The sequence below is a fragment of the Perna viridis genome, chromosome 6 (assembly GCF_037379345.1).
Source record: "Perna viridis isolate PV_CMFRI_1.1 ecotype Kerala chromosome 6, ASM3737934v1, whole genome shotgun sequence".
Lineage (NCBI taxonomy): Eukaryota > Metazoa > Mollusca > Bivalvia > Mytilida > Mytilidae > Perna > Perna viridis.
In genome coordinates this window covers 3624585-3637688 of record NC_142450.1, presented here as the reverse complement: position 1 = coordinate 3637688, position 13104 = coordinate 3624585, and the positions used below count along the sequence as shown (strand labels likewise).

Here is a 13104-nt window from a genome sequence, read left to right as displayed (position 1 = left end):
TTTTGTTTGGAATACCCTAAGGAACAAATATTCCAACTTTCATTGAATTCTGTGCAAAGCATTTTGAGAAGAAGATTTTCAAAGTTACACATGCGAAAAATGCCCTCCAAAAAAACTGTTTCAGGGGCCGTTTTGAAAACTTCGACATAGGTCTATCTAATGATGCTGAACAACTAACCCGCGCCAAAAATTTGCTCAAGGCAATGGTTTTTGAGTTATTTGCAAAAAAAAACTGCCATCTGACCCCCTATGTTCTATTTGTAGTAACGGCGGACATGTTTTTTTCATGGATCAAAAATGCCAAGGGCCATTTTATGCAGAACACCCTAAGGAACAATCAAGTTTAAAACCTGTCGGTCTAGTAGTTTCAGAGGAAAAGATTTTTTGAAACTTGTCCACGACGACGACGACTGACGCCAAAAGATGGCATAAGCTCAAATGGCCTTTGGCCAAGAAATAGTTTAAGAAACAGCAACTTTATAAAATCAACTTTTTATTTCTCCCTAAAAATGTTAAATTGTAAAGTATCGTCTTTTCTGTCGAATTCCATCAATTTTTATATCCCTGAATTTCCATCAACCTGGAAGCGAAAAGAATAACATATTTTCAGTATGCAAAATGAGTGATGGTGTTTTTAAATACTTATAATATGCATACATACTTGCAGTAAGCAGATTAATCGAATGAGAAATTAATATGAATTGAATTTTAATGGTGTGGTTGCATTGTATGATTTTGTATCAAGGTCTTTGAAAGTTGGAAATATTAGTTTTGTGGATGCTCGAAATTTAAATCTTTTCTACCGATGTCCATTTGTGTCATGACTGTGTTGTTTATTTGTAACTCGTTGTAATGGAATACACATGAAGCTCACTTATTACATGCACTTATAAATCGTTATAATGGTAAATTTTAAAATTACTTGGAAACTTGTTGTAACGACCTATTGTTTTTACAGCAGCGTGTGAGCTAAATCGTTATGTGGCGAGTTTGCCACAATTTGTTATTACGAGCAAGTAATGAGTAGAGCTACTAAGTCGATGTAAAGCAACACCTTTTTAGCATGTTTTTAACGTATGGAATGAAAACACTTTTACATTAATATGTCAACAATAAATTGCGTATACAAGACTTTATAAAGGATATTGCACTCTAACTCACAAACATGGATACTCCAGCAATGCTAGAGGTTGTCTAGCCAAACATGGATACTCCAGCAATGCTAGAGGTTGTCTAGCAAGCTACTTCCTGATGTGGTGCCATCCTAACCTCTAGCATCTGACATGTTGAAAGCCACCGCAAATGTGAGTTAGCTGAACGTGTGTTTTAAAATATTTTAAGTCTTTTATTTACATAAAAGAAGTTTAACATACCCGAAATCCAGCGATAATAATCCTAAATATTTGTTCAATACCTAGAAAACATTTGTAATGAAGACAGTTGTCAAAATGACCAGACATTTTGAACTAGGTCACTTACTTTACGGAATACAATATATTTTAACAAAACGAACTTAAAGTTGTTAAAGGCAAATCGTTGGTTAACCTGATATGTTCGTTTCGCAAATTTTAAAATCCGTAATTTTATCAACCGGAATTACCTACTTAAAAGCTAAAACCCAAATATGAAGTTCGCATTAACTGCTTTTACAAAGGATTTCCAGGATTACTGGATTTTTTCTTCGGGTAGGTCATTTGTTTTTTTGTTTTGTTTTATTTTTTTTTTAGTTTAGACACATTCTCCCGTGTTATGTAAAGAAACTGTATAAAACGTTATAAATGGAAAATAGTTTACTATAATTCTGCCGATTTCAAAGAACGGCGGAATGAGTATTATGCAATATGGCGCTCGGAAGTAAGAGGTTGGGGTATGGAGGAACGGAATTCCAACCTCTTACGAGTAGAAGTAAAACAGGGAAATTAGCCGTGGATTATTTGTTCAAACGGGGACACCTTGTAAACGCTCTTTTCCGATAACCGTAAAAAAAGTTGTGAACATATAATTAACATAAACTTTGTACACTTACAATTGATCATCAAACTGTTCCCGCGGGGTCATTTCGTTTACGTGTCCAATTTTGAAGAAGGTGTCAGCACCACACTTAAAACAACAACAATAGGAAGTGCCGAGTCTGGTTGCACATGCGTAGTACCTACACCCTCTAGCCCCACATGTTCTTGGGCAGGAACTGCAACTGGCATTGACTTCCGTCGCTAAAAATGTATCAAGTTTTGAACTATGATCTTTGAATTTAATTGGTTTACGTCATCTGCCGCGGATCCAAGGAGAGGCGTATCGGGCGCACGCCCCTTCTTCCTTAAAATAGGGAAGACTGTTTTTTTTCAAGAAATCTTGGTTTTTCACAAAGTCTAAGCCAAATAATTTCTAGACTAACGTCGCTCAGCCTTTAATTCTATTTATGCCCTCAACCTTCTATATAAGGGCGAGTTACTTGATAAATTGTGGAATCTAGAATAATGTCATACATGTACTTACCCCCAAGAACGACGACGACAACAAGTATAACAGACAATACGACGACTCTCATTATTCTGAAAAGAGCAACAAACGGTAAAGAATTTCATTACTTTCTTCTTTTTTTTGTTACTTATACATTTCCTGTTTTAAAGACAGTAAACTGATGATATTCACGATCTTATCAAACAACAAAAAAAAAAAAAAACGAACAAAATTTAAGAAAACAAAAACAAAATATAGATGCATATAGAACCTAGTATTGGAATTGTCTCAGACTGCTAGAAACATCAATTCGTACATACCTTTATTAGCAAGAGAATCCAAGGAACATCTACGCACAAAACACCAAACATTTTATAGTACAGGGTGGGAAATAACAACAATTCGTTTTAACCACAAAGCGGGGTTCTTAAACATGTAACGGACACGGGTTACATTGCATAATTTATCCATTTCTGGTACATGCATAGCAGTACACAAATGAACAAGATTAAGCAAGTACTTTCGATGCAAATTACACACAGCAGTTATTACAATGTCAGCTAAGTTATCCAAATACCACCTGATTTAACCTGCCAAAGCAGTACCAAAGATACAGATGGGGAAGGAAATCCTCGGACAGTAGACGTAGATCGATCGTACAAATCGTACAAAACATATGAAAAATAAAAGTAAGCACACACAAACATAAACACACACGTCGTGCACAAAGTTGACGGCAACTGTAATTTGCGCTATTTCATGTAGTTTAATACACTCGTGTTAAAAATAATTTTGGAAAAGAAAATTTCTTTCATGATAAAATAACAAATATCAAGTACTCCATTCCACAACTCATTATGTTATCGCTATTATTTTATATAAAACATAAAAATAAAAGACAAAAAGCTGTATAGCTATAAACAAAAATACTGGTAAACTTGTAACATTATGTAACAATAAAAAGAAGTTTTTGCCTATCACTTTTAAAAAACTTAACAGATTTTCCAAAATTTTGTATGATAGAATTTCGCGGATTCGGACTATGGCGTCATACAAAATTCAACCCAAAAAATAAAAAATGGCCACGGAATATGTGATCGAAAACTTGTACGATACTCGTAAAAAGTAGATACTTAGAGGATAATATTGAAAAATGGAAGAATCGGTAAGAAAGTACATGTTATCGCTATTTTATATTTCAAAATAACTTACATGTTCTAAATGAGCTTTTCAATTGCTTTTTAAATATCTGCTAAATATTGTTGATTCAACGATTCAGGTCGAACACCTTTAACTTTTTAAAGTGCTGTTGTCTTGTTACAATTTTAAGTAATTACGTTTTCAAGGCAAATTACTGGATAAGTGTCACGAATAACTCGCTTATTTCTGTCGTTTCAAAGGTCTTAGCATATATATCTATTTTTAATCAGAGAATGTTCATGTTATACTATTTTGTACTACAAAAAGAAGTCAGTTGGTTAACAATTAAGTTAAAAGATATGTGGTAAAATAAATGTCCAAAATCTTGTTACGCGTTTGTTTTCTGGGAAAAAATCGACGTCATGCATGGAATTTACGTCGCAATTCACAAATTAAATTTTCAACAGAGAACAAAAAAGAAAATCCTACCATAAATCTATTTCATGCGACAGTCATGCACGAGTTTATTGACGGATGTAGTGCCCAGTAAAAAGGTCGTCACTGCATTGGAGATAAAAGTTGTGTTTGTTCTGATTTAGGATATGATAAAATTATTAGACACATTTTTGAGACTTGGCATGCTCGTGGTCCTCAAGATGCAGCCAGCGGTTTCATAAAAAAGCAAGCTGATTAGTCGTGGGCAGCATGTGATTCAAAGTGCACATGACTTGTATGACTTTGCAACTTAACATCACTGTAAAACTGCTGAGGATTCAAAATGCGCACGAAGGATTTTCCGTTATATCGATTCGGTCAATAGAAACCGTGATCGATATTTCAAACCCGTAAAAGAGAACAGAAAAAAAAAATCACCAGGTATTTTCTACGGAATTAGAAGCAGTAAAAATTAGAGAGTTGTCCTGCTATACGTGTGAAAAATGTTTAAATACAGGTTATGACGATTGCATGAATGTTGACCAAATTGGCAACTTTTTTATCTTAAAATATTAACATGACTAAAGAAATTGCTGATCAGGAATCAGAAGAAGTGGAAGTTGCTGATGACATTGAACACCTTTACGACCTTGTGTCATATGGAACATTAATTGCCGTTAAACAGACGATGTAAATGTTCCTTATGACCTTGTTAATGCAAGCAAACAAATGACGGTTCCAAGAAAAGAATCAACTGACAAATGGGGGATAACCTATCCTCCCGGAACATAAATAATACACGGATATTATTTCGGCATGGTGAACGAAAATCCACTAGAACAAAAACTGATAAAACGTATTCCTGCTATTGTTCCCGCGCTTTCTGTAGTGTATATATGTTCGGAACTAGAACTGAGTGACGACGGAACAGTTTCTGTTGACGATTCCCTCCATAGAAATATACTGTGCTGCCTTGACGAGTGTCTGTTTGTTGGGGTTTAACGTCCGAGCAGCAATATTTCAGCTATATTCAGACGACCTTGACGAGTGAGAGGTCGACAAAAATTTTAATACACGGTTAAAGTTTGTTCATGGTTGTGTTTATTTAAACGGAGAGTAAAAGGCAGAAATTTGATTGTTACTATGATAAATTTGTTTCATACTCATGCTCCAAATAAGACCGTTTGAAAAAGAAATATTTTCAAAACAATGATATACTATAAAATCACCCCGCAATCGATGTTGAGTAGTACGCAGACATTTGGTCATTTTACGAAAATTGTGGTATAAAAAATCAATAACACAAATCATCAGAACGTCTCCTCTTTATAACAAACACGTAATCATAAAATATAAAAATGGATTCATGTAGTGAACAGGAAAAAATGCTTGCAAATGAGGTAACGTTTGATGGTCAATTAAAAAAAGGTAAAACGTGATTTGAACGTTACGTTCGTGGAGTCAACTTTGTGCGCGACGTCACTGTACACACACACACACACACACACAAACGAACAGCACGTACACACTATAAAAAAAAACATGGAGCGAACTCGATTCGGGACGGTGAGCAGTTCCTGCTTTCCTCAAAACACCCTCTATGATGCTCATTGTATAGGCAAAATATGTTTGATAGGTAGAGGTCATTTGTCAAATTGGAGACAGTGGGACACTTTATCTACGGACAAAGTGCCGAGTACGTAACATAAGTAGTCGCTCTCTAATGACTGTCGATGTTAGGAGCTCAGTCGGTATTGAATCAGATTTTGCTTTCATAATGCCGCTGATAATATGCAATAAAACGCCTTGAATGCAACACTTAATTTGGGCTGGTTGTAACATGTTGGTATACTTAAGATGATGACCCAAATTTGAACATGAAATTTAACTACGCATCATTTCGGGATGCTTGTTCAGTTAACCGGCTTCCTCGGACTCGAAAATAAAACGGTAACTGTCTTCGTCTTCTTTGTTATCCCGAATTTTTAAGGTGAGTGTATACTTTGCAAAATTTACTTCTATTTTAGAACGTTTGTGAGTAAAATTTGGCTTATGCTCAATTTTGTAGGCATGTTAAAAATGCAAATCTCGCTTATCCTATCAAGGCATTTGTGCTCTTTTGTTGAGTTCAAGTCCGTTTTCACTGCGCGTGCTTCTTTTTATTATCTGTTATCTCCTTTTTCCTTGTTTTATCTTTGTATTTATCTATTAATTTTTTTGTCTCTACATTTTTGTTATTTTTTGTTTTGTTTGTGTTTTTGTCTTTGTTTTTGTTGGGTTTTTTTGTTTGACTTTTAATTAAAAGTCATTCTATTGAGACGGAGTGTAGTTTTGAAAGTATACAGGAGTACAAAAATCACATGCACCTTATATTGAAACAGCAAAACTAGACAGTTATCAGAGATGATATGCAAGGGTGGATCCAGGATTTCAGGCGTAAATAGAATTAAGTCTGAGCGAAACGAGTCGAGAAAATTTTTGGGGGTAAAATTTTTAAAAAAATCGAGATTTCGTGTAAAAACAAAATTGTTCCCATTTTAAGGGGACGTACACCCGGCACGCCTCTCCTTGGGTCCGCACTTGATGTGTTGGCATTGAATGGTTTTAAATGGACTTTACAAAGCTGTCTTTTCACGCATACATGTAGTAAATAAATGGGTATTAAAAATACGTTCACTATAATAGTAAAGGAACTATATATATATATATACTAATGATGAACTCTTATTTGATAACGCATATTCTGTAGTAAATCGCATCAAATCGTAATGAAAATCATGACAGTTATTTCAGCAGGTTAGGACCATTCGAACAATCCATCATGAAGACTGCAGTTCTTCTTCTTCTTGTCATGGTACCATGTTTTTCGGGTGAGTCTAAGGAATCTTAATACATGAAGTATCTTTCGAAGCTGAAAAAAAGTTTTTTTTCATTAAATTTGGCTTAAACAATCATGGAATCTCGTTAGCAAAGCTCTAAAAATTAGGATTTTCTTTTGCATGATATTGTATTTAGATCATATATATTATCGCCATAAAATTCGAGCCTCGTTTATATCTGAACTAATGTTTGGTCTGCCTGTGGTGTAACTAGGCGTAAGTTTAAATTAATGTTTGTAATTACAACACATTTACAATAATATGTTTTTTAAACAGTAATGAAATATTGATATTTTTTTAGTGAGGGGTGCTGACGCCAGCTGTGCCCGATGTAAAGATCACTGTAGAAACAAGGGGTGTGGTTTTTATATGTGCGTCCTTAGATACGGTACATATTACTGTTGTTGTTTTAAGTGTTCTAGAGATTCCTTCTTTAACATTGGACAAGTTGACCAATCACTGATCGAGGACGTGCTTGAGTAAGTATACATAGCATTATGGTAAAATTAAGGCCTTCTCAACTCAGCACCAATTTAGTCTATTCATTTGCGGATCCAGAAATTCTGATATCTCATACATGTATACATAGGGGGTCCAATGATTATATATAATCAACCAAACTTTTCTACCCCTCTTTGATCCAGGCGTGCTATTGGTTTTGAAGGGTAATTTTGACGACAGATCATGATCAGTGTGTTGCAGAAGCAAACATATCCGGCCCGTCTGTAATTTGAATGTAACCGACATGCATATCTTCCATGAATTAGCAATTCGAGATAACCCATTTTATTACTTTTAAAAGGCTACATACGGATAACTTTTATGATGAAATAATAAAATGAACAATTACATTACACAAGTAATGCATGTTAAAATATGTTCAGTTCGTTTTTAGTGTGTTAGGCACTGAAATTACATTTGTTTCGTTTCAGAATGCCGAAAGATGACGACGATTTGAGAATGAACAAGTAACTGATTGTGTTTCTTTTTAATGTAATAAAATGAATCTCTAACTGCTAAAATGGTCGTCATACACTCGAATACTTGCTTTGTAGTGGTTTATTGTTGAATAACAAAATACATACAGAATACTTATTCCCGGCTATGGCATGAGCTCGGGGTAGAAATGCTGTTTTGCACATGTCAACAATTTTAGATGAATTTAAATGTACGTTTAAATTATAGTTAAAGTTTCCTATGTTTATGCATGATGTCTATTGTTGCGGGTTCATTCTGACTTCTGGATTTTAAATTATTTTTGAGATTTTGTTCATACTGTGAAAGTTTTTCTAAAAATGCCGAGTTCACTTGTCATACCGGTACACCTAATCCATGCTCCCAGTTTTTAGTGGAGTCGAGCTGTGCGTTTACTTTTGACTCTTTGTACCTTTTAATTTCATTTGTCTGTTTTTCCTGTCTAGTCTTTATCCCTGGATTGCGTTCTTTTGATTTCCTCTAGAATCTTGGTTCCCTTGGTTACTCTTTCACGGGAGCATCAATATATTTGTATGACATCTCATACCGAATATAATAATGATAGGTATATATCTAAGAGACATCAACCCCACGGGAGTGAACATGTCAGCCAAAGGACACCTTGAACGACGGAGAAACCCTCACAGAACAGGCTGCAGCTGGCCCCGAAACATCATTATACACAGGTAGAGATTTCCCAAGACCCATTTAGCATGGCGTTGCACTATGCCATGATCTTCTAGCACCATGCTGTCCTTGTTATTAATTTTGCAATGTGCCCCCTGTTAACAAAATTAAACTTTTAATTTTCAGCATAAATTAATTATTCTTTAATTGATTAGCAAATAAACATATACTCATTACGTGTTTGTACATAATTATGACATTTTACATCATACTAGGGTTCAAGCTATCCCCATGTCAAGATGAGGTGCCCCTTTATACTCATGTAACATAAAAATAAACGGTGAAATATCTGACTTGGGAAAGGCGCAAAAAATGCGGCGGGGATAAAATACTTTGGCCTGATCACAATTCAGCCCTCCCCCTTTAAAATCTGGCCATTGTGGAAAAATTATAACACAACTAAATACACCTAAAAATCAGTTCAAAGATGTTTGATTCCCTTGTTACAACGGACATAAAGAAACTGAATATCAATTGCACAATTGTACAAACTATGGACTAGCAGTTACCCGACATGCTAGAACCAGACCAGTTTAGACCTACAAAAGGGGGAGATAGTGATTTTACAAGCCTCTCTCAAGGGCTCGAGATATTATGTGCCTACATATTTAAAATCCTCAATTTAATTATCTCCAAACAAAAGAAGTATGGTGATCTATGTTAGAATCAATTGGCAAAATATTAGGGATCATGTATATTCTACCTTAAGCCCTGTTGGTAAAGTTTGCTTAACTCCTGGTTTGTATAATGGCTTGTACGTAACTCAGTATACGTGTGTTAGTCATAGTGAAATTTAAAATAAATCAATCATTGTACTGAAACAGAGATTTTTTTACAATGCATGTACAGTAATATATAAAACGAGAATGGATATGGCGAATATGCCAGAGACAACAACGTCAGATGAAGGCCAGACATGGGTCTTCAATGAAAGACGTGGAAACCACACCATAATGAAGGCTGCAGCTGGCCCCAAAACAATATTATACATGAGTACAGTAAATAGTTGCCCTTATCGAATCCATCAACATATGAACGTAAACTGAAAGTGAAAACGGCATACAGAGGCCAGAAATTCCTGACTTAGGACAGACGCAAAAATAGACATAGACAAGCTCTATTTAAAGTCGGCAAGACAATAAAACAATAAATATAAGCTCTTATGAGTCTTTGAACCGACAAACATAATATTTACAGTCATACATAATCATGCAGGTAAGTAAAACAAGACATATATATACACGCAGAAGACATTTAGACAAACATAAAAACACATAATTATATCAGTCAGTACTATGATACGAGAATACATGCAGTTGAAGCATACAAACACTAAAAAATACTACTACTAGCTAAAGAATAAAATAATTAGCAAATAAGGAATAAAGCTATCGTGCAACTAAAGAAAGGTAACCAAAAAATAATAATAAAACTGTACCAAACTAAAAAAAATCTAGTATGTGTGGTTGGTATGCAGCATCAGTACGAAAATTTTAGTCTGATTTTTTACAAACAAGACAAGTACATTCTTTACCATTCCAGAGAGATAATTGACTGCTCTTGAACTGATTAAAACTTGAAATTTATCTGAAAGATTCTGGAAGTGAATTCCAAAGAGCAGATGCAGCATACCTGAAAGATCTCTTACCATAGCTAGTAGTTTTCACACTTGGAATCCGCAATAAATTTGTGTATTTAAAATTATACTTACAAGTGGTCTTTCTTTTCAATAAGATTTGATAAGACAGGAGGTCATATATTGGAATATAGTCTTCATAAACAAATATTAGAGCCCTCTCCTGTATTTTTTAATTTTTTGAGTATCACCTTCTGAACAAAAATGCCATGATGGTGGGCAAAAGTTAAAATTCGACTGTATAAATGTGTGAAATATCGTTAGTCGATTTAATTCCCTCAAGTTTTTTCCCATTCTTTTTAAAATATTTAACTGTTGCACTGCCTTTTTACACAAATTGTGTACATGGAAATTAATATTTAGTTTAAAGTCTACATCCACTCCTAATAATTTTACAGTTTCATCACAGCTTATTGTTGCAGATCCATTATCAAAAGTTGGTGTTTTGTCATCAAAGGTCTTTTTGCCAACAGCTATAGCCTGAAACTTTTCAAGATTTGCCTGCATACAATTAAAGTGAAATCAGTTTATCAAAATTGTACTTTCTGATTGTAGTACATTTATTACTTCATTAAAATTTGGTGAATGAAAAGATAATGTGTTGTCATCAGCATCGTTGTATAAATCTCCTTGAATAAAATAGAAAATGTCATTTATAAACACGTTGAACAGCAAAGGACCCAAAATTGATCCTTGCGGAACCCCCTTTTGAATTTCTGCCCAGCTACTGAATTAAGAGCCAATCTTTATTTATTGTTTACGCCCTGACAAATATGGTAAAAACACAAAAAGACTTTTTGTTGAGACCATATGCTGATAACTTACAAATTAAAATACCATGTGGCAGACAGTCAAATGCCTTTGACAGGTCCATAAGAATGGCTGCCACATTTTCATTATTATCTAACGTCTGTCTCCAGTTTTCTAATAACCTTAATAATGTTGTTTGGCAACCGTGGCCTTTTCGAAATGCACATAAAAATATATCTAAAATAGTTTCAAATAAAGTAGACAACTGCTCAGCTAAAACTTTTTCGAATATTTTTGATGGAATAGGTAGTAAACTGACTGCTCTGTAGTTGCTCCTTTTGTGCCTCTTTTAGTTTGCTTGGAAATATTGAAGATTCTATTGAATGGTTAACTAGTTTAGTTATTGTTGGCACTAAGGATGGTTTGCCATATTTCATGAGTTTAACTGATATTTTATAAATTCCTGTTGTTTTCTTCACATTAAATTTGTCAATGACCTTTGTTACAAAAGATTCATTTGTTGGAACAAATTCAAAGTTATTCTGCTTAAAGACCTTTTCTTCAATCTTCTGAAGGCTTGGGTGGTTACTCTTGTCAAATTTATAATCTTTACCCATTTACAAAAAAGTCATTGAATACCTCTGAGACTTCTTAATTTTTTTTTGTTACAATTTCATTTTCTTCCTGTAATATCATTTTGTTTTGTGTACCTTTTTTATTTTTGGAGAAATATGGCTTTATGGTTTTCCAAAAATCAGTCTGTTTACAGCCTTTTAAACTTCTTTCTTGAAAATAAACATTTTCAGATTTTCTTTTCAGTTTGTTTACTAAATTTCTTTTTGTTCTATATTTTCCCCAAGTTTTAGCATTTTTGACATTGAGATATTTATTATAAAGCATTTTCTTTTCATATATTGCTTTTCGTAATTCTATATTCATATAGGGTAACTGATTGTTTTTAACATACATGTCTTTGATTAGTACATGTTGATCAAAGACATTGCAAATATCTGATTCAAACTTTTCATAAGCCTGGTTTACTTGTGTTTCAATAGAATCTGTACTGTGACTTGCAGATGAAGGAATAAATGGTTTTACATTTGATAAGTCAGAATTTCTATATTTTATTTTCTGCTTTTCATTCGAGGGTGTATTAGTGTTTATTATGGTACTAATCATGTTGTGACAGTCACTTGCAACATTTGCATCATTTAATGTTTTCATGCATAAATTTTTGGAGTTGGTCAAGATAACATCTAAAAGTGACCCATTACAGTTTTTCATATGACAGGTTGACTCTTTTGACGCCCTTTTGATTCATTCAATAAATCATAGTTCATATCTACAATAACCATATAATGATCATATTGTGTAATACATTGGTCTGGTGTATTAGAAAACTCTGATTACTGTGTCTTTCATACAGTACATGGTGGTCTATAAATACATGTAGTACTACGTATGATTGCCCATTTTGTTTTGTTTAATATAACTTCAAAAATAATATTTTCTAAAGTTTTACTTTCTAAGTCACACCTTCTTCTACCTAGCATTTCAGTGCTTATAAATGGTGCAATACCTCCACCATTACAATTTCTATCTTTTCTTTCTGTCAAGTTTACAACCTTGAACATCAAAGAGGGGTTTCTATATGATGAGTCAAGTTTTTTCTCTGATAAAAACATAAGACGTGGCGGATTTAAAGTACTATGGCATGATCACTACCCCCTTCATTTTTAAAGATGCTTAATGGAAAACTGTAACACAGCTAAACACCCTAAAATCAGTTTACAAGGGTATGAGTCTCTTGTTAAAACTGAAATTAGAATTAAACAAACGCACAAAATATTACTACTTACAGTTACCTGACATGCAAGCTCTAGACCAGTTTAAACCTTCAAAAAGTTCTGTCCTCATCGTATGTAATATCAATACCATTTTTTTCAATGCGGCGTTGAGACAAGCCCATCATATGTAATACATGTACAATAAAGACATAACACATGTCACGCCGGAAGTGTGTATATTTGGTTTAATAGTATAGTATCGGAAGCTTGGGGTACTATACGGGGTACTTTTCTTCTTTTTCTGAAACCAACCAAAAATATTACTGTAAGATCTAGTCTGAAATATTTTGATTGG

The 13104-nt window shown here is 34.0% G+C and overlaps 2 protein-coding genes and 1 long non-coding RNA gene across 4 annotated transcripts; 1 reads left to right on the top strand and 2 right to left on the bottom strand.

The window, feature by feature from the left end:
* Window positions 1–476: 476 nt before the first annotated feature.
* LOC148613250 (uncharacterized) lies at window positions 477–2877 on the bottom strand. 2 transcript variants are annotated; one of them, XM_088586534.1, is made up of 5 exons: window positions 2781–2877; window positions 2497–2552; window positions 2027–2213; window positions 1374–1414; window positions 477–580 (listed from the first exon to the last, which is right to left on the bottom strand). In XM_088586534.1, exons 2-4 carry the CDS (start codon window positions 2546–2548, stop codon window positions 1408–1410), a joined length of 246 nt encoding a protein of 81 aa, XP_088442660.1. In that variant the 5' UTR covers window positions 2549–2552; window positions 2781–2877; the 3' UTR covers window positions 477–580; window positions 1374–1407. The 2 variants fall into 2 exon arrangements, with proteins under 2 accessions (XP_088442660.1, XP_088442659.1); XM_088586533.1 differs by lacking the exon at window positions 1374–1414 and having other exon boundaries at window positions 2781–2876.
* A 3078-nt stretch (window positions 2878–5955) lies between these two features.
* Window positions 5956–7936, top strand: LOC148613249 (uncharacterized). Its single transcript, XM_088586535.1, has 4 exons — window positions 5956–6025; window positions 6832–6905; window positions 7216–7393; window positions 7847–7936. The coding sequence occupies exons 2-4, from the start codon at window positions 6857–6859 to the stop codon at window positions 7884–7886; spliced, it is 267 nt and encodes an 88-aa protein (XP_088442661.1). The 5' UTR covers window positions 5956–6025; window positions 6832–6856; the 3' UTR covers window positions 7887–7936.
* On the bottom strand, window positions 6264–12968 carry LOC148613248 (uncharacterized). Its single transcript, XR_015923301.1, has 2 exons — window positions 12822–12968; window positions 6264–6946 (listed from the first exon to the last, which is right to left on the bottom strand). It is a non-coding gene; the product is annotated as an uncharacterized LOC148613248 (long non-coding RNA).
* Window positions 12969–13104: the final 136 nt, after the last annotated feature.